Raw genomic sequence first — 22,278 nt, 5'->3', positions numbered from 1 at the left:
GAACTAAAGATTATGCTAGACCAGCATAAAAAGTGGTTTAATAGTTGGATACTATAATGGTCAGTAATCGGTTTAGTGCTTGGAAAAATAAATGAAGCCAAATAATCTTTAAAATATATTATGTACAGTTGATATTATTTATTATCAATTTGAAATGTGAATATAAAAAACTGCTTACAATTAGAGATTGGGAGGAGTTCAACCCCCATATTCTTTCTAAATGTATGCGTAGCATAGATATCATGTAGCCATACATGCCTATTTCAATAGTCAACTCAACTTCAACAAACTAACCACTGACACAAATCAGAAGGGAAAACAAAATGCACCCTGATGAAGAAATCTCTGTCTACTCATATATTTCCTCAGGTCAGTCTCTGCAGCCATAGACTATATCAGAAGCTTCAGAGGAAGGTATGAACTGCTCCTTTCCCCCCCTTCACAGATCTACAATCTTGCCTATGAAGCAAGTTTCTTCCTAACCCCAGGAAGTTAGGAGTCAGCTAAGTCCTGAAGCATATGGGTTGAAACCTCTCATACATTTTTAATATTAGAGCAGATGTTATTTTTAATATTCCTATGAATGTCCAATCCTTTTTAGAATCAGACTAAGATTTTTGCCTTAATACCTTGTGGCAAAGAGTTCCACAAGTTAAATAGATGTTATTTGAAAAACTTTCCATCAGTTTTAAATATATTACGTCTTAATTTTATCCAAAGTTACCATGTTCTTGTATCCAGATAAAAGGTTAAAAAGGGAATGCCTGTCTGATCTTTATCCCATTCATTTCATATATCTCTCATTCTATCTAATTTATCATGCACCTATCACTGTAATAGGTATGTGCCATCTCCATTCAGTCCCTAGATAAAGTAGGCAGGACTTCAGTGAACCTGAAGGAAGATAACTCTTGATTTTTAGTGGTTTGAACTGAGCTCGTTTTGCTTGATAAGATTTACAGCAAAAGTAAAACCGAAACCCATCGACCGAAACCCATCATGTGTTGCTATGTGAAAAGGGGGAACATTCTAGCTCTTTTAACTTGATTTGTTTTCCCAACAACCTAACTCAGATGGTTTGTGTTGTGATGAAATTGGGCATAATTTTGTTCCTGAATGAATTTTACCTGTATGGCCATTCAGAATTACAAGAGAAGAACGGGGTGAGAGAGGGAACTCGTGCTGCTGTCTTGGTTGAAAAACAAAACAAAACAAAGCAACACAACACAAAGGGACCCCATAATAAAATGTGGTTCCACTCATGAATCAGCCAAGTTGCTTAATGCCACTACAGGCAGTCCCCGGGTTACGTACAAGATAGGGACTGTAGGTTTGTTCTTAAGTTGAATCTGTATGTAAGTCAGAACTGGCATCCAGATTCAGCCGCTGCTGAAATAAGTTTCAACTGATCAGTTTCAACAGCGGCTGAATCTGGACACCAGTTCCGACTTACATACAGATTCAACTTAAGAACCCCAGGCATCCCCAAGTCAGCTGCTGCTGAAACTGATCAGCAGCTGATTCCAGGAAGCCCGGGGCAGAGCAACTCTGCCTCGGGCTTCCTGTAGTCAGCCGCTGGTCAGTTTCAGCAGCGGCTGACTTGGGGACGCCTGGGGCAGAGCAGCTGGGGTGCTGCTGGGTTGGTCCAGTAGCGCGGCCGCTCCTCGGCGCTACTGGACCAACCCAGCAGCACCCCAGCTGCTCTGCCCCAGGAGTCCTGATTCAGCCGCTGCTGAAACTGATCAGCAGCGGCTGAATCAGGACTCCTGGGGCAGAGCAGCTGGGGTGCTGCCGGGTTGGGCCAGTAGCGCCAAGGAGCGGTGCTGCGGGACCAACCGGCAGCGCCCCATCTGCTCTACCACAGGCCCTGGGCTTTGCTCCGCGTCTCCCTGGTCTGCTGGGGGGGGGCACTAGCTGCGTCCCCCCCCCCCTCCCAGCAGACCAGGGAGATGCTGAGCAAAGCGGCGGAGGACCCGGGCCGGACCCGCGGCACTTCCAGCTGATCTGGAAGCGCCGCGGGTCCGGCCCCGGGTCCTCCGCCGCTTTGCTTAGAGTCTCCCTGGTCTGCTGGCTCCCCCAGCAGACCGGGGATACGGGGAGCAGCTTTTCTCGCCCCAGAGGAGGCGGGCGGCGGGACCAAGCGTCCCGCCGCTCCAGTCCTCCAGGGCGAGAAAATCCCCATTCGTAACTGTGGATCCGACGTAAGTCGGATCTGCGTAACTCGGGGACTGCCTGTAGTTTATTCTAATGGTTGTTAGGTCAAGGTGGGAGGAAACAAGGAAAATCATTCAAAATGAAGAGCGGAGATACAGGATTGTAAGACGGGTAAGCAAGTCACTGCGTAATGGAGGTACAGGAAATTTGAAGGCTGAGAAAGGAGTGTGTGTGGGGGGGGGGGGTATCAGAATTACAGTGAAGATACAGGGGAGGCTAGGGAGTCTTATCAAGAACCTAACCATCCTGGTCCCAAACACCAGGTGAACTTCGGATGAAGTTCTGAAATGCTCAGCAAAGAAGCCTTTCAGGGGAAATGGGGGAGATCCTACAATTCTTCCTCCAAGCCATATGCCTTCATATCTCACCTCCCATGGCAGGTCTTCTGGCAGTCTGGAGGAGCAGACCCATTATTCTCTGGTGTCTTCCAGAGGCTAGTCACTGTAAGGGAAGTTATGAGGAACTCTCCCACCTCTGGGCTGGATGGGCATCCTTTCCAGTGCAGTCTAAAGGCTGCAGAGCAAGCATACTCCCTGCCAGCAGCAAGGCCTCGGGGGAGGTGGTCCTGATCTTATGGTCCTTTAAATCTCTCAGTTATCTGGTGCATTAAGAATGGTGAAATTCCATTATCTTGGGCAAAATCATTCTCTGTTTACTCAGAGCTGCTGTGAATACTTTGTGGGAACACACCTTAATGGTGTTTTGATTCACTTCAAAGAGAGTTTGTGTGTGTGTGTGTGTGTGTGTGTGTGTGTGTGTGTGTGTGTGTGTGTGTGTGTGTGTGTGTGTGTTGCAGCTGCGCACGCGCTGCAGCTGCTTTAAACCCAGTTCCTGGTCATTTATACTGTCTCATACCCACTATTATTTTACTGGGCTCAGAGTTTATGATTTTAGGATACAAGAGATTTGGAAACTGCTTATTTTTGCAGCAAGGAAGCAAGGCTATAAATACAGGTTGGGCTTCTCATGATATCATGAACTTGTGGGAGCACCACTCTTCTGATTTATGATGATGGATTAGTAATTCACAGAAGCTTTGGGTTTACTGGGTTTTGCTGTTGCAGTGAAAGGGCAAAGCTAATGGTGTGATCTCTGGAGGGGGGGATTTTATCAACAGTGAATGTTTGACCCCATCACGTAAATTCTTAGTTCATGAATCAGTGACCCGATAGACTATAAAGCCTACTCTAGGCTCATTATAAGCCTATCACAGGGCTGGCCAAACATTTTGGCCCAGCTCCTAAAGTCTGACAGGAATGTGTTGATTGACCACATCCCATCCAGTTCCATTAATTCTCCTAGCACATTATGTCATATATTATGAAAACTAATTAAACCAGGGTATGTGTATAAATGTAACTGGTTCAGAAATAAGAAAAACAACCTTCCAACATTTTTCCACTTTAAATTTTTTTATTCATTATGAATTTTAATGTGATAAATGAAACTGAGGTTTTGGGGTTTTTAAAAATATTGAAATTGGTTGAATGAGTGGCTTACTTAACTTCCCTTCACCAACCCAGACCCAGGAAGCAAGAACAGCTGGGCACAGAAACAGGAGGAGGTAAAATCAGAATGCAAAAAATGTGTGAGGAGTTGGACTAGATGGATATAGACAGAAAATAAAGAAGAACATCAACTGGGTTAGTACCAAAGCCTTCCTACCTCATGACATAAAGATATTTGTGCACCCTGGGTAATATGCATCGCTCTTATAATATATACTTTCTATCTCTGCATGGCCCTTATCTTGCTGAGGCATATTATGCATGTGCTTAATTTTATGCAGTGGGACTTGATCAAAAGATCTTTGTAGGATCCAGTCCTGTGTTTACTCATTGGCTGTCTTTTTTGTCTCTGATTTCTCTCTTTTTTTCTTTTCTTTCTCCATTTTTTCTCTTTGTGTTCTCTTACTGTATCTCCCATCCCATACTTCACAGGACTTTCCCCTCCAAACTCTTTTCCTTTGTTCTCTCTGCTCCTCTTCCTTCTTCATACACCTCTCTTTCTCCCTTCCCCTGGTAGCTTTCTTATTCAATCCCATCGCTACAGGATCATTTGTCACGCCATAGCCAAAGGCACACTTTCAGCAGTGACAAGTACCTTAGAATAAGTGAGCACCCCCTCACTCATTTAGGCTCCCTGCCTGGCTTCAGATTTCCTGAGACCTACTTACGCCAGACCATCAATGTGTAGGGGGCTCTCAGTGAGTGTAAGGAGGTCTAGCCGGCCCCACCTTCTTCTCACTTTTCAGTCTGGTCCTAGGTCTTGATGTGGTTGCCTGCTGAGTGGAGGAGCATGAAGCATGGTTATTTACCAGGAGTCTCCGTACGTACAGACCCCCCGAGCCACATCCACCAGTCTTCAGAATTTCGAGAGCTGGGATGCACCTGCCAGGAGCTAGAAACTGGGCCTCCATCCCTGCTCCTAGTAGAGCTGTGAGCCCTGGGAGGTGCACCCCATCGGGCTGAAGTTCTGAGACCCCCTCTATGCCAGGAAGAAGCCCTGAGACCCCTCTACCTGCTGGTCAGAAGCCTTTCCCCCACTATCCTACTGCAAAGCAGAGGTTCCAAGGCCCCCCTCCCCATCTAGTAGGGGAGGAGAAGTCTGTGAGCCACGCTTTAATTGTGAGTGTGGAATGTGGCTCACAAGCCACAGTTTGGCCACCTGTTGTATACTTGCTCGGCCATCCTCACATCCGCACAGCGAGGAGCGCCTCTGTTGTGAAGGAATCCCCACTGACGTCAATGGGAGTCGTTAAGGCATACGATAAAACATTAGGTGAGTACAGGTGGCGGAATCTGATCCAAAGCATGAAATTCACTAGTTGGCACAGCATGCAGGGGCATAACGGGGCTTCCGCACTGGTACCCCACATTAGTTCTGCCTGTGCCGGCATAGTCGTGTCTACAGTTCCAATGGGCAGAAAACAATTAATAGCAGTTTGGCAAGTGTCCTAAGCAAAACCAGAGATCGGAACTAATGGCCATGAAGGCCACTTCGCTGGTCTTTATGCTTGTCTTGGAAACAGATTCCCTAGCCAAGATTTTCAAAATGAATGGTGATTCTGAGGCATCGAAGGGGTCTGATTTTGAGAAAACGCTGCGCACCCATCCACTGAAATTTCTAAAGGTGGGCACCCCAATTCATTAGTCACTTTGAAAAGCCTGGCCTCCTTCCCTAACTCCTTTAAGTTGCTTGCACTTAGCCTATTTACTCTGGCTCTGTGCGGCTTCAGGATGGAATAGATGAAGGTCAAATTTTGGTCATGTGTGCAACTCCCTTTGAAGTAAATGGGAGCCATGTGCACATATCTACACGTAAGATGGGGCCCAAACTATGATTTTACAGCTGGCTCCCAGCTTCATGAATGCCAAGACAGTAAAAGGCTCCATCAGAGTGATCTGATCAACATGATATTTTTATTTTTAATTTAAGGCACACATGCAATGGGAGCAGACTTTGTTTTCCTCACTCTCGAAATCACCCTCCTCCCTGGAGTTGATAACATCAGTATAAAATGTTGCTCTCAGCCCACAAACGAGAGAGACAGCTGAAAATATATGTCAAATAAAATACACAACCTTATGTCTTTCTTATCCTTCATTTTTTTTAAAGGGGATTTGTTAATTTTGACGGAATAAAAGGTTCCTTTTAGGGATTTCAGTAGGTGACATGAAAAATGTTAATGCAAGTGATCAAGACAATGGAGGTTAAAACTGTTTTGAAAATATGTTTCTTTTATAGATCTCAGCTGTTGGAAGAGTTACAGAATAAATATATGGTAGTGCTGACATTCAGTGCTGTTTCATCTTCCAGGTTTTTCATAAAGCAATTTCTTTTCAAGGAACGTATTCTGCCGCCAGTCTTTAAAAAAAATAAAAAGACTTCTCCTCCCCCCCCCCCCCCCAGTTTAATAAAATTAAAGTAATTTATGTCATATTGATATGTCGATATGTTTTTCAATAAACTTTTTCCACAGTTTTTTTTAATTCTCTTCACTTTAAAAATTATAATTATACGTCTTCCTCCCACTTTGAAAATGGCATAAGGTGCTCATTTGCAGAGTTCTACTGTTCAAATCTTCACTGAGAATAGAAATGTCATGACTCAGTTAACAATGCTTTATTATTCACATTGATCTTTTTTTATAGTGTTCTTTATCTCAAAAACATTGTAAATTAGATATCTTCCTCCCACTCTTTTGTTCATTTGCAAATTTTTATTATTCTAGTTTAAGAAAGCATTGGAGTGTCAAGAGTCAGTGTATATTGTTTATGTTCTTTTTTACTTTTAACTATAAAAAGTAAGGCTGTACAGCTTGAAAAATAATAGCTGAATTTAAAGATGCTCAGAACAGTGCTTGGAAGGAACAGTGTGTTTCTGTTTTGTTTTCTTCCACAAAGTATAACGGTAGTTGTAATAGACCTTGAAAGAAGGTGGCCCAAGCATTTTATAGGATATCTTAAGGTGTGTCAATAAAAACCCCTATTGTCCATTATATATTTGAGAGAATCTGTGCATCTGTCTGTCTGTGTGTGCGTGCATCCATTTGTCAGTGAATCTGTTTGTTCAAGAACTCCTCATAAATGGGTAAGAGCTAAGACCACCAAATTTGGTTGTCAGCTTCCTCTTATCATAACATAAAGCAAGGTCAGGGGTTGGTTGTGCCAGGACAATGGCATATGCATAGAATGTGATTGTCTTCATCAAACACAAAGGGAGAGGTGTGATAGCAGGGACAGGTATACTCAGGAATGACCACAGGAGTGGAACAAGCATGGGGACAGTTATACCCCAGAATGACCATGGGAGGAAGCAAGTGCCCCAGCTCCAGGGAACAGCCGCTGGCTGGCAGTATGACCCCCCACCACTCCAGCCACTCTAGCCACTCCAGGGGAGCAGCTGCTAGCTGGGCACATGGCCCCTGCTGCCCTAGGCCACCCCTGGGAAGCAGTCATCACCCAGAACGTACAGCCCCACTGTGCTGGGCTGGGCCTGGAGAGCAGCTGCCCCCAACTCCTTGCCCCCTGCCCTGATCCCCTCACTTCCTGCCTTAAGCTCCCCACCTCCTCCCCAAAGCCCTTCACAAGTGCCAGCCACATTCCCTGAATCTTGCCCTTCCACCCGCTGCCCTGAGCCCCTCCTTACCCCAAGTCTGATTCCTGCACCCCGCTTCCCCCATACATTCCCAGCCTCCTGCCTTGAGCCCACCAAATTCCCAGCTTCCTGCCCTGAGGCACCCAAGTCTGCAGGTAAGTCTTCTAGTATTATGTATGTGTAACAGGTTTAGGCCCTAAGGCCAAAAGGTGGCTAGAAGTCCTCCAGATGGCTAGAGTGGCTAGGAAGAAACCAGCCAATCAGGAGCCAGAAAGGACTGTATAAGAAGCTGCAGGACCAGAGGCAGTGCAATTGCAGCCCAGACCTGAAGGGAGAAGGTTGGGGATGGCTGGCTGGGGAGAGTATTTAAAACGTTGTCTCCAGACAGAGAAGCCCTGGAGGCGCCACTCTCAAACGGAGTGGGGGAACGGACTGGGAGAACGGACTGGGCTCAGACACTCTACAGGGGGCACTGGGTTAGGCCCCTGTTAAAAGATACCCCGAAAGGGATCTGTGATAACATAGAGTGTGACTTGGCTGGAGGGCCGAATAGCTACAAGGCTTTTAAGACAGAATGCGGGAACCCACGCTTGGCCAAACGGGAGTACTTGCATCAGGTGAGTGCCAACCCCATTACAATCTAACCTATATTACATTGTATACTATTACTTCAGTTCCAAGGTATAATTTGTCCTTGGAATAAAGACCTGGGCAAAATATTCAAATGTATTTGCAGTGTGCGAACCGGTAGACATGCATATGTGTACTCAGAGGGCCACTCACTATACGGGTCAGATTTTCAAAGCGTTCCGTTCTCAAGCTAGCACCAAAGTAAGTAGCCAGAGGCTCAGACAAGCTCAGCACACTCCCTGGGGCACTCTTGAGGAGCTCTGGCCCAAATTGTGCAGTGAGGGAAACGGCTGGTGCAGACAGTGATTCCGCATTGGGGTAGACAAATTAGGGGGTGGGGTGGGGGGTTGAAGGTACATCAATGGTGATCATGTTTGGACATTGGATTCCAACATTTACACAATCACATGCACTTCCTAGGGCAGTTAGCCCCGAACCATGAGCTTTATTTCTGGGTCAGAACCTCTGCACCATGAGGAGTATCCAGTCTGGAATTCTGGTTCAGGCCTGTCTCTAATTCTTAGCTGATATCTTTTGGGTTGCTGTTGTACATTTTGGATGCAGTGGTGGGGGCCTGCTGTTTCTGACTACAAGCTGTTCCGCATAACAGTAAATCTAGACACCCAAGACACTCTCTGACCTGCTCCTTCCCCTGCCCCCCCCCCCCACACACACACTTTTTTAAACTTTGAATTCCATTTGGTTCAGCTGGTGGCAAAAAAAATCTGGATGAAATTTTGCTAAAGTCTCAACATTCTGTGGTATCAGAGCTGTCTTTCTATTCCATGTTTGTACAAGGCTCAGCACAATGGAATCTTGTTCCTTGACTGCCACCAAGTATATAATAATTGATTCTTCTATACAGTACTACTATAAAAGGAAAGACATCCATCACAAAGAACATTTGAGAAGACTTGAGAAGACTTCAGAAATTTCTTGGGGGAGGCAGGCCCCTTAACCCTACCTACAGCCCTGCCCCCTCCGCTGAAGCCCCGTTCCCACCATCGGGAGAGGAGGTGAAGGAGCAGCGTGCCGAGTGTGTGCATGCCTCCCCCCCCCACGGGGTGGGGAAGAGTGCACGTGCTCAGCATCCCCCCAACAGCAGGGAGGGAAGAGGATGCACAGCCCCAACCTCCATCCAGGCCCTTGCGAGCAGTGGGGAGGGTCCTATGCTTTTCTGATCTTTCTGCCATTTGGGACGACTGAACCAGTTACGCACCTGAGCCTTTGTCTGAAACCAAACCACCATCCTTCCTCTTATGAACAGAGACCTGAGGTTTTGTATTTATATCTATTCTTGTGAGTGGAACGTGTTGTGGGCTGTCCTGTGCACCAGTTCAGGGGACAGGGGAAGAGGGCGTGAGGCAATCCTATCTCTCCTGCACTAACTACCCATACAGTGGGAAGCAGTGTAGTCAAAAACACAATGAATGGTGGGTCAAGGAGTGGGCCGGTAGACCCATCCCACAAATCTACCAGACAGCACAGCTACCTGTGTGCATGGAGAGAGAGAATCATAGAACACTAGAACTGGAAGAGACCTCAAGAGGTCATCAAGTCCAGTCCCCTGCCCTCACTTCAGGACCAAGCACCATCTAGATCATCCCTGATGGATGTTTACCCAACCTGCTCTTAAATCTCTCCAGTGACAGAGATTCCACAACCTCCCTAGGCAATTTATTCCAGTATTTAACCACCCTGACAGGAAGTTTCTCCTAATGTCCAACCTAAACTTCTCCCGCTGACATTTAAATATACACTGCACTGAATATAGGGCTGAAGACATGCAAATCTCCTTTTCAGAGCAGGGTAGCTTGAGTCACAACATGCTTCCCTCACTCCTCCTGCAGGAATGTAGCTCTGTGGTGTCCCAAACGTGGGGCTTATGGCAAAGCCACTGGTAAGCTGTTGTTGTTATAGTTAAAGAATCACCAGAAATGTCTCATTCACAGTATTCTTCACTCTAGGCTGTGAAGCTTAAGGATATGCTACATCTTTCTAGCTGTATTTCTCAGCTTGTCAAATTAAAAACAATCTCTTGAAGTTAAAGCTTTTGCTTCTGTGGCAAAAGAGAAGTCAGCAAGTCCAGCTCCTGGTGTTGTAGCAGGATCCAGTAAGACTAGACCATCCAAGGTTTTTGTCCAGCCTGTGTTTAAAAACCTCCAGTGAGGAAGATTCTACAATATTCCTTGGAAACCTGGTGGCTACGTCTAGACTGGCATGAATTTCCGAAAATGCTTTTAATGGAAAAGTTTTCAGTTAAAAGCATTTTCGGAAAAGCACGTCTAGATTGGCAGGATGCTTTTCCGCAAAAGCACTTTTTGCGGAAAAGCGTCCGTGGCCAATCAGACACTGTTTTCTGCAAAAAAGCCCCGATCGCCATTTCAGTGATCGGGGCTTTTTTGCGGAAACCAGTACTAGGCCCTTTTGGGCAAAAGTCTTTCAGAAAAAGACTTTTGCCCAAACGGGAGCAGCATAGTTTTTCCGGAAAATCACTGACGATCTTACATGAGATCGTCAGTGCTTTTCCGGAAATTCAAACGGCCAGTGTAGACAGCTGGCAAGTTCTTCCGCAAAAGCAGATGATTTTGTGGAAAAACTTGCCAGTCTAGACCCAGCCATTTTGTATCGTAGATGCCCTTATAGTTAGTTTTTTCCTAAGCGCTAACCTAAATCTCCTCGACTGCAGATTAAACCTATTGCTTCCTGTCCTGCCTTCAACAGACATGGAGATCAGTTGGTTACAGTCCCCTTTATACTTTATTTGAAGACTATTAGTAGGTCTCCCCTGATTTGTCAAGGTAGTTTTGTATTCTAATCCAGTCCTCGATACTGCTTATAACTTCTCCCCTCCTCAGCTTAGTGTCATCTACACATCTGATAAGTCATTAATGAAAATATTAAACAGTTCTGGACTTAGGATTGATCCCCAAAGCAGTACCTCACTATAGATGCCATTCCAGTTTGACAGCAAGGCACTGCTAATTATTGTTTGAATAGAATCTTTCAACCAGTTGCTCACCCACAGCATAGTAATTTCTTCCAGACCACATTTTCGTATGTTATTTATGAGAATGTCATGTGTGATGCTGTTCAAAGCCTTAGTAGAATCAATATATATCACATCTACTTCTTGCCCCCATAAGGCCAGTAACTCCATTAAAAAAAAGAAAATTAAGCATGATTTGTTCTTGACAAATCCATGATGACTATTCCTTATAAGTGTATCATCCTCTAGGTGCTTACATACTGACTGTTTAATAATTTGTTCCAGTATCTTTCAAGGTATCAAAGTAAAGCTGACTGGTCTATGATTCCCCAGGTCTTCTTTCTTCCCCCAGAACCTTTTGTCTCCAGGACCTCACCCATTCTACGTAAGTTTTCAATAATAATTGCTAATAGTTTTGAGATTGATTTAAACTGTCCGCTCTGTTTAGTCTGCTAGAATATTTTTTTAAATGAAAAAAGGAGGGGAGACTAATGCTGAGTAAGTTAGGAGGGAAATATTTACAAATGTCATGTAATGAAGCCTGGTGAACCACTTAAAGCATGAATCAATGGCCAAAATGTATAGATTTTTCCAGAAGAAAGATCACACAGCTCCCTTTCCTGTTCCTTATTCTTTGGCAATGGTTCACTTTCTGAATGACAAAGTATCCACATCTTTTGAATATGCAAAAACGAGCTGGAGAATCAGCTCTTCTCAAAATAATTTCTCCCTTGAGGTTTCAAGTTGTAGCTAGAAAAAAGAAGTGGTTTAACAGTAAAAATCCAAATCTCTTATTAATTAAAAAAATCCAAATCTCTTTGCTTTACAGATGGTCCTAGAAATGGATGAAGAGTCTACGGTGTCTTCTTTCTTCTGCACTGTTCAGTCCTAACCACAATTCTCATTTTTGCATTCTCAACTGCATGCACTACTTGAACATCTACTATATATTTGAGAGAGTTTTTCTGTCTGTGAGTCTGTCTGTCTGTTCAAGGACTCCCTCCAAATGGTAAGAGCTAAAACCACCAATTTGGTATACAGCTTCCTCGAATCATGATGGAAAGCAATGTGTTTGGTTGTGCCAGGAAAATGAGATATATGCCTGGAATGGGACTGCTTCTTATAAAACCTTACGGAAAAGAGAGCAAATCATCAAGCTGGTGAAAGGGCCAGGTTGGCTGGGGGTGTCCCTCCTCTCTTGGACTGCTCTAGCCTCAAGCTTCACACCCTCCTGATGTCCTTTAGAGAGGGTCGGGGAGGGGGGGAAAGGAGCTGCTCCTCATTTGTATGGGAACATTTGTGAGGGAGCGAGGAGAAAGTGCAGAGTTATCTGCATTCACAACTGGCTGGGGAGCACAGGGGGTAGATAAACCTGGACCTGCCCCAGCCGGTAGACATGCACTTTCCCCTGGCTGTGCTTGTTAGAGCTGCAATAGCCATGGAAAGTCTCTTTTCACCTCTCCCCAAGTTGCTGTGGTGAAAGAGCACTGGGGTTGTCCTTTCTCCCTGGAGCAGTCTGCACACTGAAGCCCTCTTCCCCAGCCCCACCTTAGAGCAATGATTTAAATGAAACACGTACTTTTAAATTTTATTTTCCCAAAAAACAAAAATTGAGTTAAGGATTTGAGCAATGCTGGGTAAATCTTCTAGCATTCCATATTTGGGAGACAGAAGGAGGAAATTACTTTATTTTGAATACTGAAGTGTATGACAGTAGCACCTGAACTAAAGCTCATTAAAATCACAGAACACTAGAACTGGAAGGAACCTCAAGAGGGCATCAAGTCCAGTCCCATGCCTTCACAGCAGGGCCAAGCTCTGTCTAGATCATCCGTGATAGATGTCTCTCGAACCTGCTCTTAAAAATCTCCAGTGATGGAGATTCTACAGTCTCCCCACACAATTTGTCCCAGTGCTAGACCACCCTGACATTTTTTTCCTAATGCCCAACCTAAACCTCCCTTGCTGCAATGGGCTCTGGACCATGCTCCAAAACAACTTTTGCCATTGTCCTCTCCAAATGATGTTCTCATTCATGTATAGTTCTTGTAATCAAGAGGCTTGACATTTTTTTAAAGCCTAGAACAGACAAAGATAAACCACATTAACAAACTTTTCCCAAAACTCTCCCATATGCTAGGGTGCCCTTTCAAGTAGGCATTCTATCATTAGGGCATTCTTCATCCTTTTAATACTCTAATCTACAGTATTTTTAATATGTGCTTTATTGCACAGTCTGTGTCTGCACTGATCAAAGAAAGCATTATAACCCCTTCCAAGAGCTCTGTTTAAACAAGTTTCTGGTTAATGTGGCTCAAATACTATACTACAGTGTATGGATGCGTGCTTAACAACGTCCATAGTTCTAGAGGAATGTAGAAGAGGCCAGAAGAATGCAAATTTAAGTGGGATGTCACAGTGTATAAAAAATAGCTTCTTCAAGATAAGAGTGAAATAGGAACCCATGACTCCCTGGCATTGCATGAAAGCTTGTTTGACTACTACCTGAGGGTATGTCTACACTACAGCATTAATTTCGAGTTAATTAAGCTGATTCGAATTAACGCATCTACACATAAAACCTATTTCGAAATAGAGGCCCCCTATTTCGAATTAAGTGTCTACATAGCACTTAATTCGACATAGCTATTTCAAATTTGGCGTTACTCCTCATAGAATGAGGTTTACCAAATTCAAATTAAGCACTCCGCTATTTCGAATTAATTTCGAAATAGCGGTTTGCATGTATAGATGCTATTAAAGTTAATTGGAAATAATGGCTGCTATTTCAAATTAACTTTGCAGTGTAGACATACCCTTAGAGACTTTATCCAACTGTAGTTGATCCATGTGAATCCATTTGTTCTGATTAATTTGATGTATTTACATGCCAACAGTGTGTTTGGTGCAATAAAAAAAAAATCAAACAGGCAATCTCAGCTACAAGGAGGTTGCAACTGAAATAAGAGCAATTCTTCCTCTGACAATAACATTTTTTGCTATCTTTGTTCGTGAGGGTTGAGTTAGCATGGTAATCACACCAAAGATACTATTGGTTTGATTTGTTAATTTTGTGTGGACTTTGAAAGGTGCTTATGAGAGGTAGGTTCCCAAAATCTAATTGAAATTCAGTGGAATCAGAGTGCCTAACTCTCTTAGGCAACATTTGCAAATCCCACCTATAACTAAGGGCTTGATCCTGTAAATAATTGCACACATGAGAAATTTGGCTAGAACATCTAAGAGTTTGCATAATGACTACTATTGGCCCTTAAGATTGGACTCAGGACCTCCATGGCCAAAAACATGACCCACAACCACGTCAGCATCCATTAACTGGTAAGTGTAGTAGTATACTTGTAGGCATATCTTGTATGGACCAATCACTGCTGAGGGACATGTATCAAAGAACTGAATCAGGTGCACTCAAGTTTGTCAAAATGCATTCCAGCGTCAGTATTCGTTATTCACTTATATTGATGCGTCTCTTCCTCCTTCCTTTGTCACCATAAGTTTTCGTTCACCATTTTATGGATGTATTATGAGACTGTGTGTGAAGGACATAACGTAACCTGGAGCCGTACTGCAAACACAATCATGAACCGATGATCCACATGAATAGTTCCACTGAAGTCACCGTTGAAGAATCATGTGAGTAACTTTTTCCCTGTGGGTGTAGGAAAGTCACAGGCTGGACCCTGGAGATTAATATTTAAATATCAACTTAATGAAAGAGCTGCCATCACTCTTGTACCTAAATCAGGCAAGTATCCAGCCATAAGTGTGGTATTATTCCTTCCAGAGTAGGGCCCTTGCTTGATTCCTCTTTGAATCTATTCTGTATTCAAAGCAAGTATGCTTTTTTCCTGTCACTATACTGCTATTGTTAACAACTAGAAACGTATTAAAAACACAAGGGCATTTCAGTCTGTGTATTGTGCATGAGAAATATTGTTACATGACAAGCTCCAATTGGCAAGTGAAAAGAGGTTTTATTGAAGGAAATAGCAGAAGCAAACAGTGAACTATGCAGAATAATGGTAATTGTTCCTTTAACATTGGCAGCACACGTTCACTTAATATGACTGCTCCTCTGTCTCAGCCTCATCGAGGCCCAAAGGACCTGTTAGACAAGCAGGCAGCCACCTCTCTCTGGGATCAAGCTGTCAATGCAAACTTGCTTTCTTTCTATTTCTCTGAGCTAAGCGATACCCCCAGAGCTCCAGAAGCTTTTCCTGAGTGAAAGCTTTAAAAAAGCTCTATTCTAAATTACATCACACGAGCTGTTCTCTTCAGACTGACAGAACAAAAGGGGGGGGGGGAGAGAATGCCAAAAGTGCAGTCTGAATTACTTCTTAGTTACACTGAATGATTTGCCTCCTCGTGGGGTAGCAGCCCAGATTAATGTTGCCTTGACCTTTGCCTAACTAACCCTCCATGAGCTTCCTGCTAATTAGTTTCTGATCAAAGCAAGCTCAATCAGTAAGGGAGGAGGAGCGGAGGAGGGGGGAAGGGAGCAATAAAAATACAGCACAGAGCTATGGTGTTCGGAGCAGTTCCATGCAAAACCAGAACATTCTGAGCCCAATTCAAATGAGTGCTATGTGGATTTGTGTAGTGAGTGCCAGACGTGTGCCTAATGCTTTAAAAGTGGGTTGTTAGACGATGTGGTCCTGGCTGTACGCAGCTCAGTATTACAACATCCCAGAACGTGCTGGGTGCACAATCTTGGAGGCTCACCATCTAATTCAGATACACAGAGAAGGTCCAGTCAAAGGTGAATCAGGCCAGGGATCTTAAAGGCCTCACTAGCCAGCTTTGTTCGAGGCATCTCATGCCAAAGGCTGTTAGAGAAGTAGAGACGGGTCTGACATTTTCCAATCCTGCTGTTGCTAACTGGAGAGAGGATAAGCAGACAGACATCCCACTCCTTCCAGGGGCAATAAAGGATTAAAGGCGTAGAGAGACTCCTGAGGTGGCCAGATATTGGGAGAGTTGTTTTGCCATCTTTTCCACTCCAGCAGATAGGCTGCGTCTAGATTGGCATGATTTTCCGGAAATGCTTTTAACGGAAAAGTTTTCCATTAAAAGCATTTGCGGAAAAGAGCGTCTAGATTGGCACTGATGCTTTTCCGCAAAAGCACTTTTTTCCCCACGCTTTTTGTGGAAAAGCGTCGTGCCAATCTAGACGCGCTTTTCCGCAAAAAAGCCCGATCGCCATTTTCGCGATCGGGGCTTTTTTGCGGAAAACAAATCTGAGCTGTCTACACTGGCCCTTTTGCGCAAAAGCTTTGCACAAAAAGGACTTTTGCCTGAACGGGAGCAGAATAGTATTTACACAAGAAGCACTGATTTCTTATAGTAGGAAGTCAGTGCTTTTGCGGAAATTCAAGCAGCCAGTGTAGACAACTGGCAAGTTTTTCCGGAAAAGCGGCTGATTTTCTGGAAAAACTGGCCAGTCTAGACACAGCCATAGATAAAGGCAGGGCAGAGACAAGATCTTTTGGGATAGGAGGTGGATAAATATTGGTTCAAGCAAAAACCCAGCAAAATTCATTAGGCGGCCAGCATTACTACCCTGGAAATTTCAGCTTTGCACCAACCTAAAGTAAACCACTGTGTTTGGGCAACTGAAATTCTGCAAACTCAAGCAAGCTAGCTTCATGAAGCAATGTACTGCGCCCCTCGGAGCTCTTTATCAAGATATATCAAAAGCAAAATGCCCAACTAAGGTAAAGTTGGACCTATTTCTAATGAAAGATATTACCATATCCACCTTGTCTCTCTCCTATCTTGGGACCAACACAGCTGGACCAATACGGCAAACTGACATAAATACACTCTAAGGTTGCCTGCCTACATTCCTCTCTTAGCTCTGCACTGGATACTTTATTTTATACACCGTACGCTGTTGCTGCTTCTAATAAATATGCACACACCTTTTAGAGAGGGGCTGAAACCTGAATCAGATGACAGATCAATAAATAAAGCCAGACGATATGGAGACCCAGTTTCCTGCACAGTAGCAAATTATATATAATTAAACCTTTTCTTCTTCATGGCAGGTGCTGCATGAATGGTTGTAATTATCATAACATTATTTAATATTCTCCCCAGAAAGGGGTAGCTCAGACAGGTGTGGAAGCTTACCTGAGTCTCCAAGAGGCTGTAAGATAGGACTGGCCAATTCTGAAAAACAAAAATTCAATGGAAAGCATTGTGAGGCTGGGTTTTGTACCAACATTAGTGCAGCCTGGATATCAGTATTCTGAGAAACCAACCTATGCACCCTACAGCGCTACTATTTTAAATGAAAAGACAGCGTCCGCTCTTGTACCACTGACCTGAGGCATCCCCATTGGTCAGAATGTACTGAGTTGCATTTTGTAGGCGATATTTACAAGTAACTTTCACCCTGAATGCCCCCAAAGCACTTTAACTACAGAGGGATCATTTCATCACCAGTGGAAACAAAGAGCTTTGCAGATGTGTCTAATCCCCACACTACAACACTTCACAAAAATTTAGGGCCAGTTATCAAGAGGAGTATCTTTATCAACTGCACCTTTCGAGATGGAATATAACTAGGCAGAATGAAATTATATTTACCCAGGACTCCTGCTCTAATACTCTGTGTGCACACTGCGATCGTAGCGACCTGGGGTGAGGAGCCACTGTGTGCAGAAGGTAAGGAATGACCATGAAAATGTGGCTTCCCTTTTCCTGCCTAAGTTACTTGAAGATAGTGCGGGTTGAACCTTTCTAGTCCAGCACCCTCGGAACCCAAATGGTTCCAAATGAGAGAATTTTCTCGACTATGGAAGGTCAATTTTGTATTGAAGTATTTCCAACACTCCCATTGATTACTGGGCTCCTAGAGGACAGTTAGGGGCAAATCAGAGCTAAATAACAGCACAGAGCACTGAGAGCCAGGACTGGTGGCTGTAAACAAACTTTATGGGACCACAGGAAATTTGGCTACACCCATGAAAAGTGGGCATCTGCCTAACCAAAATCATGCCAGACCACGGATGTTTCCAGAACAGAGAGGTTCAACCTGTACAAAGTGCTTCTAGCAAAGGAAGACAAAGCAAAGTTCATTTCCAACTGAATATTGTGATTCCTGTCTATAAAATGATGTTTTGAATATGCTATACAAATACATTTGTTACTACTTTGTAAAGTCTTAGTCTTGGTTGACTTGTTCTGTTCTAGAAAGTTTAGTCTGTGGTGAACTACACTGCACATAATTAAATCTCTGTCACTATTCTGGTTACAGCCACTACTTAGCTAGGACAAACTTGACAGATTTGCAAATGTCTTTCCAGTCTGCAAGTTTCCTGTGTTTTTTCCCTCAGTCTCATTTCTACACTTGCCAGTACTCCCCTCTTGCTTCAGAGCATTAGTAATGCCAATAAAACTCAATGTGCCCAGTAAATTAGCTAAGTTGTTTCCATTTTAACCAGAGAAAGTCTATTTAATTTAGTATATTTGGCACAAGGGAGCTGTATTTGTATCTGGGTTGGACTACGATAAGCCAATTGTCTGTCAGAGGCATAGTGCATTATGTCTAATTTTGTTTTTCGCAGTAGATTTACTGGAATCTCCTGTTTGGAAAGTTGGTATATGAGCTTTGGTAATCTAATTTTGGTCTGGTGGGTGGCGATGGAAATATGAACTATAGGAAACAAAATGTTATTGCCATATGTGCTGGATTGTGGTTTGGTAGCAGGAGTTGCCTGTAATAGAGTGCTCATCAAAGCATTTCTCAGGGGATGATATATATATATATATATACACAATTTCAAAAAGTAAAGAAAGGTACAGCATTTATTGTGGCACATGTTTACAGCATGTTTCTGATTATCTTCTTGGCTGTGGAGTTGGGATTCCTAATTGTAAGGTTAAGGAATCCTTTTTATCTATCTCTTGCCTCCGAACCCAATGCTAGACAGTATTGTTTTCTGTACCTTTTGTCTTCTGCCGAAGAAGACAATCTCTGGCTCATGTGAACATCTTGTTAAAGTCTGCTGAGGCTTAGGGAGTGTGACTGGGTGGGTTGTTTTTTTTTAGCCTTTTTATTGGGGATTTTTATGCCTGATTTTCTGGGAGGTCTTTGAAATGTCTTTTTATGTGGCAATCATTTCCCTGTTTCTTTGTTGTCCCAAAATGTTAAGATTGTACTTTTCTCATCTGTTCCTGTTTATATTTTGGTTCTGGTTGGTGGTAACACTTTGGCTTGCAACACTGTGCTCTTCTATCATTCTACACCGTTCTGAATCCCAAAAATATTCCTAGCTGCCTTCATACTATAGCAGAGCTGAGTTTTGTTTAGAGCAGATTGAGTTTTAAAATCCCTGTTGTCACTTTGAGAATGGATTGAGTGAAGTGTCTGAAATGTTATGAAAGGATTCCCACAAAAGACTACTGAAGAGAAGAAATACAAAGAAACCCGACAGATTTTCAAAAGCGATCCGAGTCTGATTTTTCAGGTAGGCCGGGTTTGTAAAAGTGCTCCACGTCTAATGGCTCGCATTGTGTGATGCTTATTACTGAATTATCAAAAGTCCCCAGCAAAAGGGTTGGCTGAAAAATTTCTAATTTGACATTTTTCTATGAAAACTAGAAACACGTTTTCACACACAATTGCATGAAAAATTGAGCCAGTTTTCTGACAAGCAATAGATCTGGCCAAAAAAAAAAAAAAAAAACCCCTAAAATTTCAATAAAACACATTTTTTTAATTCAATTTACTCAGCAGTCACCACATTTTTTTGAAAATTGGCCATTTCATTTGTTCTGAAATGACAGCCGAGTGCTTCTGAAAAATACGTATTTCAATGTGGGAGCTGATGTTTGGAAAATCTCACTGGTGAGCATGCACTCCAGCCAGTAGCCCCAGATTACTGATTATATCTACAACCCCACCAGCTATGGGGGATCCATCTAGACTTTGCAGTCCACACATGCAGATTCAGGATCAAAGATTACGTGCTCACTAACATGAGATTCACACTCTAATAGAGAACTTTCTGGGTGTCCGGCTGGTGAGTCTTGCTCACATGCTCAGGGCTTAGCTGATCGCCATATTTGGGGTCGGGAAGGAATTTTCCTCCAGGGTAGACTGGCAGAGGCCCAGGAGGTTTTTCGCCTTCCTCTGTAGCATGGGGTACAGATCACAGCTGGAGGATTCTCTGCATCTTGGGGTCTTCAAAGTATTTGAAGGCTTCAATATCTGAGATATAGGTGAGAGGATTATTCTAGGAGGGGTGGGTTAGATTCTGTAGCCTGCACTGTGCAGGGGGTCAGACTAGATGATCATAATGGTTCCCTTCTGACCTTAATGTCTATGAGTCTATGAGATAATGAAAACTTATACAATGCTTCTCTGGTTTTCATAACGGGAAAATGACTTTTGCCTGGCAAAAGAATGGGGTAAAATCCTCTCTCAATTTAAATCAATGGCAAAACTCCTACTGATTTCATTGGAGTCAAGATTTCAAATCAGATTTTTTTCTGTATAACTTAATTACAAAACTCCCATGGACTTCCACAGAAGCAGGATAATATCCTTATTAACTCTAGTAATTCCCTGTTCACATGGTTCTGTTTTTGTCTCCTCAACAAGCAACTTAGCCCACGCTGCACACCATTCCCCCATCGGGTTTCATTTTCAGCTTTCCCAATTTTTCCAAGGTACGGTGCCTTAAATAATCTTGCTTCATTTTCCCCACTGCCCTTAAAGCACTCTGTTCCACATCTGATTTCATCTTCATTTATATGGCCAATTGTGTGTGATTTGTTAGTATGTTTTGTATGCAGTATAATGCATACTGATATTGCACTGATGTTTATAAAAATCAAATTTCATGCTGTACTTATGTCTTTTCTGATCATATGATACACTCAAACATGGCACTATAGCAGATTAATGTAGTCCATTTTAAAAGTAGGCTTTATGTTTGTATTTTTTCTTACTACCTTCATTACATCCACAGGTTAGTTACTTGAATTATAGAAATGGAAATCTTTTGGGGCCATCAAAAGGGCATTATTTGCTACTGAAATATCAATTAAGATAACATGCAAACTAATATAGTAATCAAATAAACCTGATGGATAACATAAACTTTTTTTAAAACTGCAGAGGCATGCTAACAAATCTATTTGATCAATATATGGGATGCAAAAAAAGGAAGACAAGATTGACTGATGAATAAAATGAAACTGACACAAATAGGCTGACAGCCAGTTGCAAGTCTCTTTAGGGCAAATGCAATTAACTCAGAATAATAGACTCAAATTTGATGGTTAGAAATGCATTTTTATTAACAATCACAGCCGGAATCATTATGCATTCCTCTGAATAAAATTGTACTTATATCGAGCATGTGTATGCATATATGTACGTATGGATATGTACAAAAATAGATTGCACGGGGTGAGAGCATTGTTTTTGAGTGTCAGAAAGAATAACAAGATCTGATTTAAAATAAAAAAGCAGACCCAACTGTAAATCTAAATATTTTAAACCATGACCTAAGAACCATTAGACTACTATTAAACATAAAGGCAATAAACATTGGTCTCAGGATTGTTGGTCCTTTTGGGATGTGAAATTGCAATCAGGGATTTACAGATTTCTTTTTGAAGAAGTCATTACCAGAAATATAAACTCATTCTCGTTACTTTAATAGCTATTTTCAATCATTCATTTAGAAAATACATTTACAACTTCTTGTATTGGCAATATGTTTCTTTGACATTTAGTCTCCATGCTTTCTATAATTTTTTTAATAAATGATTTTATTAAAAGACTATTAGAATTAGCAGAATGATCCTACCAATTTCTGTAAATGCTTCTCTTGAAAAGGGTATTTTCTTGATTGTTAACAGGTATGGAATATTAACATTTATAAGGGGTGGGGAGATACTCAATTGTTAATGTGTCCTTTTTCTTTTGCCCTTCTTGGCAGAGGTTGATTGCTATTTGTAAATTACTTTAAATATTATTAATCTAATTTCATTTCTGAATAAATATCATCTCTATTTTTGCATGGATTCCACTGGACACAGATATAAAAAGAGATTCCTTGAAAATGTGCATGTAATGGCAAAGTATCTTATTTGTAATAAATGGATACAATATACAGTACCAGAATCTATAAATGATATTAACAAGCATGCTGTAAAATGACTACACAACTTAGGGAATGTCTACACTACAGAGTTTTATTGGAAAAACGGCCATTTTTTTCCGACAAAACCTGAGTTACATCCACACTGCAATCGTGTGCTTCTGAAAGTAAATTGAAAGAACAGAGGGGTTTTTCTGACATTGATAA

The 22,278-nt window shown here is 42.5% G+C and overlaps 1 protein-coding gene across 1 annotated transcript in view; it reads right to left on the bottom strand.

Annotated features, from left to right (window-relative positions):
• The window catches only part of MDFIC2 (MyoD family inhibitor domain containing 2), a 63,395-nt gene that overhangs the window by 14,666 nt on the left and 26,451 nt on the right, over positions 1-22,278 (bottom strand). The window contains exon 3 of the mRNA XM_014571972.4: positions 17,084-17,122. Within this exon, the coding sequence (XP_014427458.3) occupies positions 17,084-17,122 (39 nt within the window). The remainder of the gene's footprint in view (positions 1-17,083; positions 17,123-22,278) is intronic.

This window comes from Pelodiscus sinensis, chromosome 11 (assembly GCF_052426305.1).
Source record: "Pelodiscus sinensis isolate ZL-2025 chromosome 11, ASM5242630v1, whole genome shotgun sequence".
Taxonomy (NCBI): Eukaryota; Metazoa; Chordata; order Testudines; family Trionychidae; genus Pelodiscus; species Pelodiscus sinensis.
The sequence above is the reverse complement of the archived record's forward strand: the minus strand, read 5'-3'. Positions and strand labels throughout refer to the sequence as shown.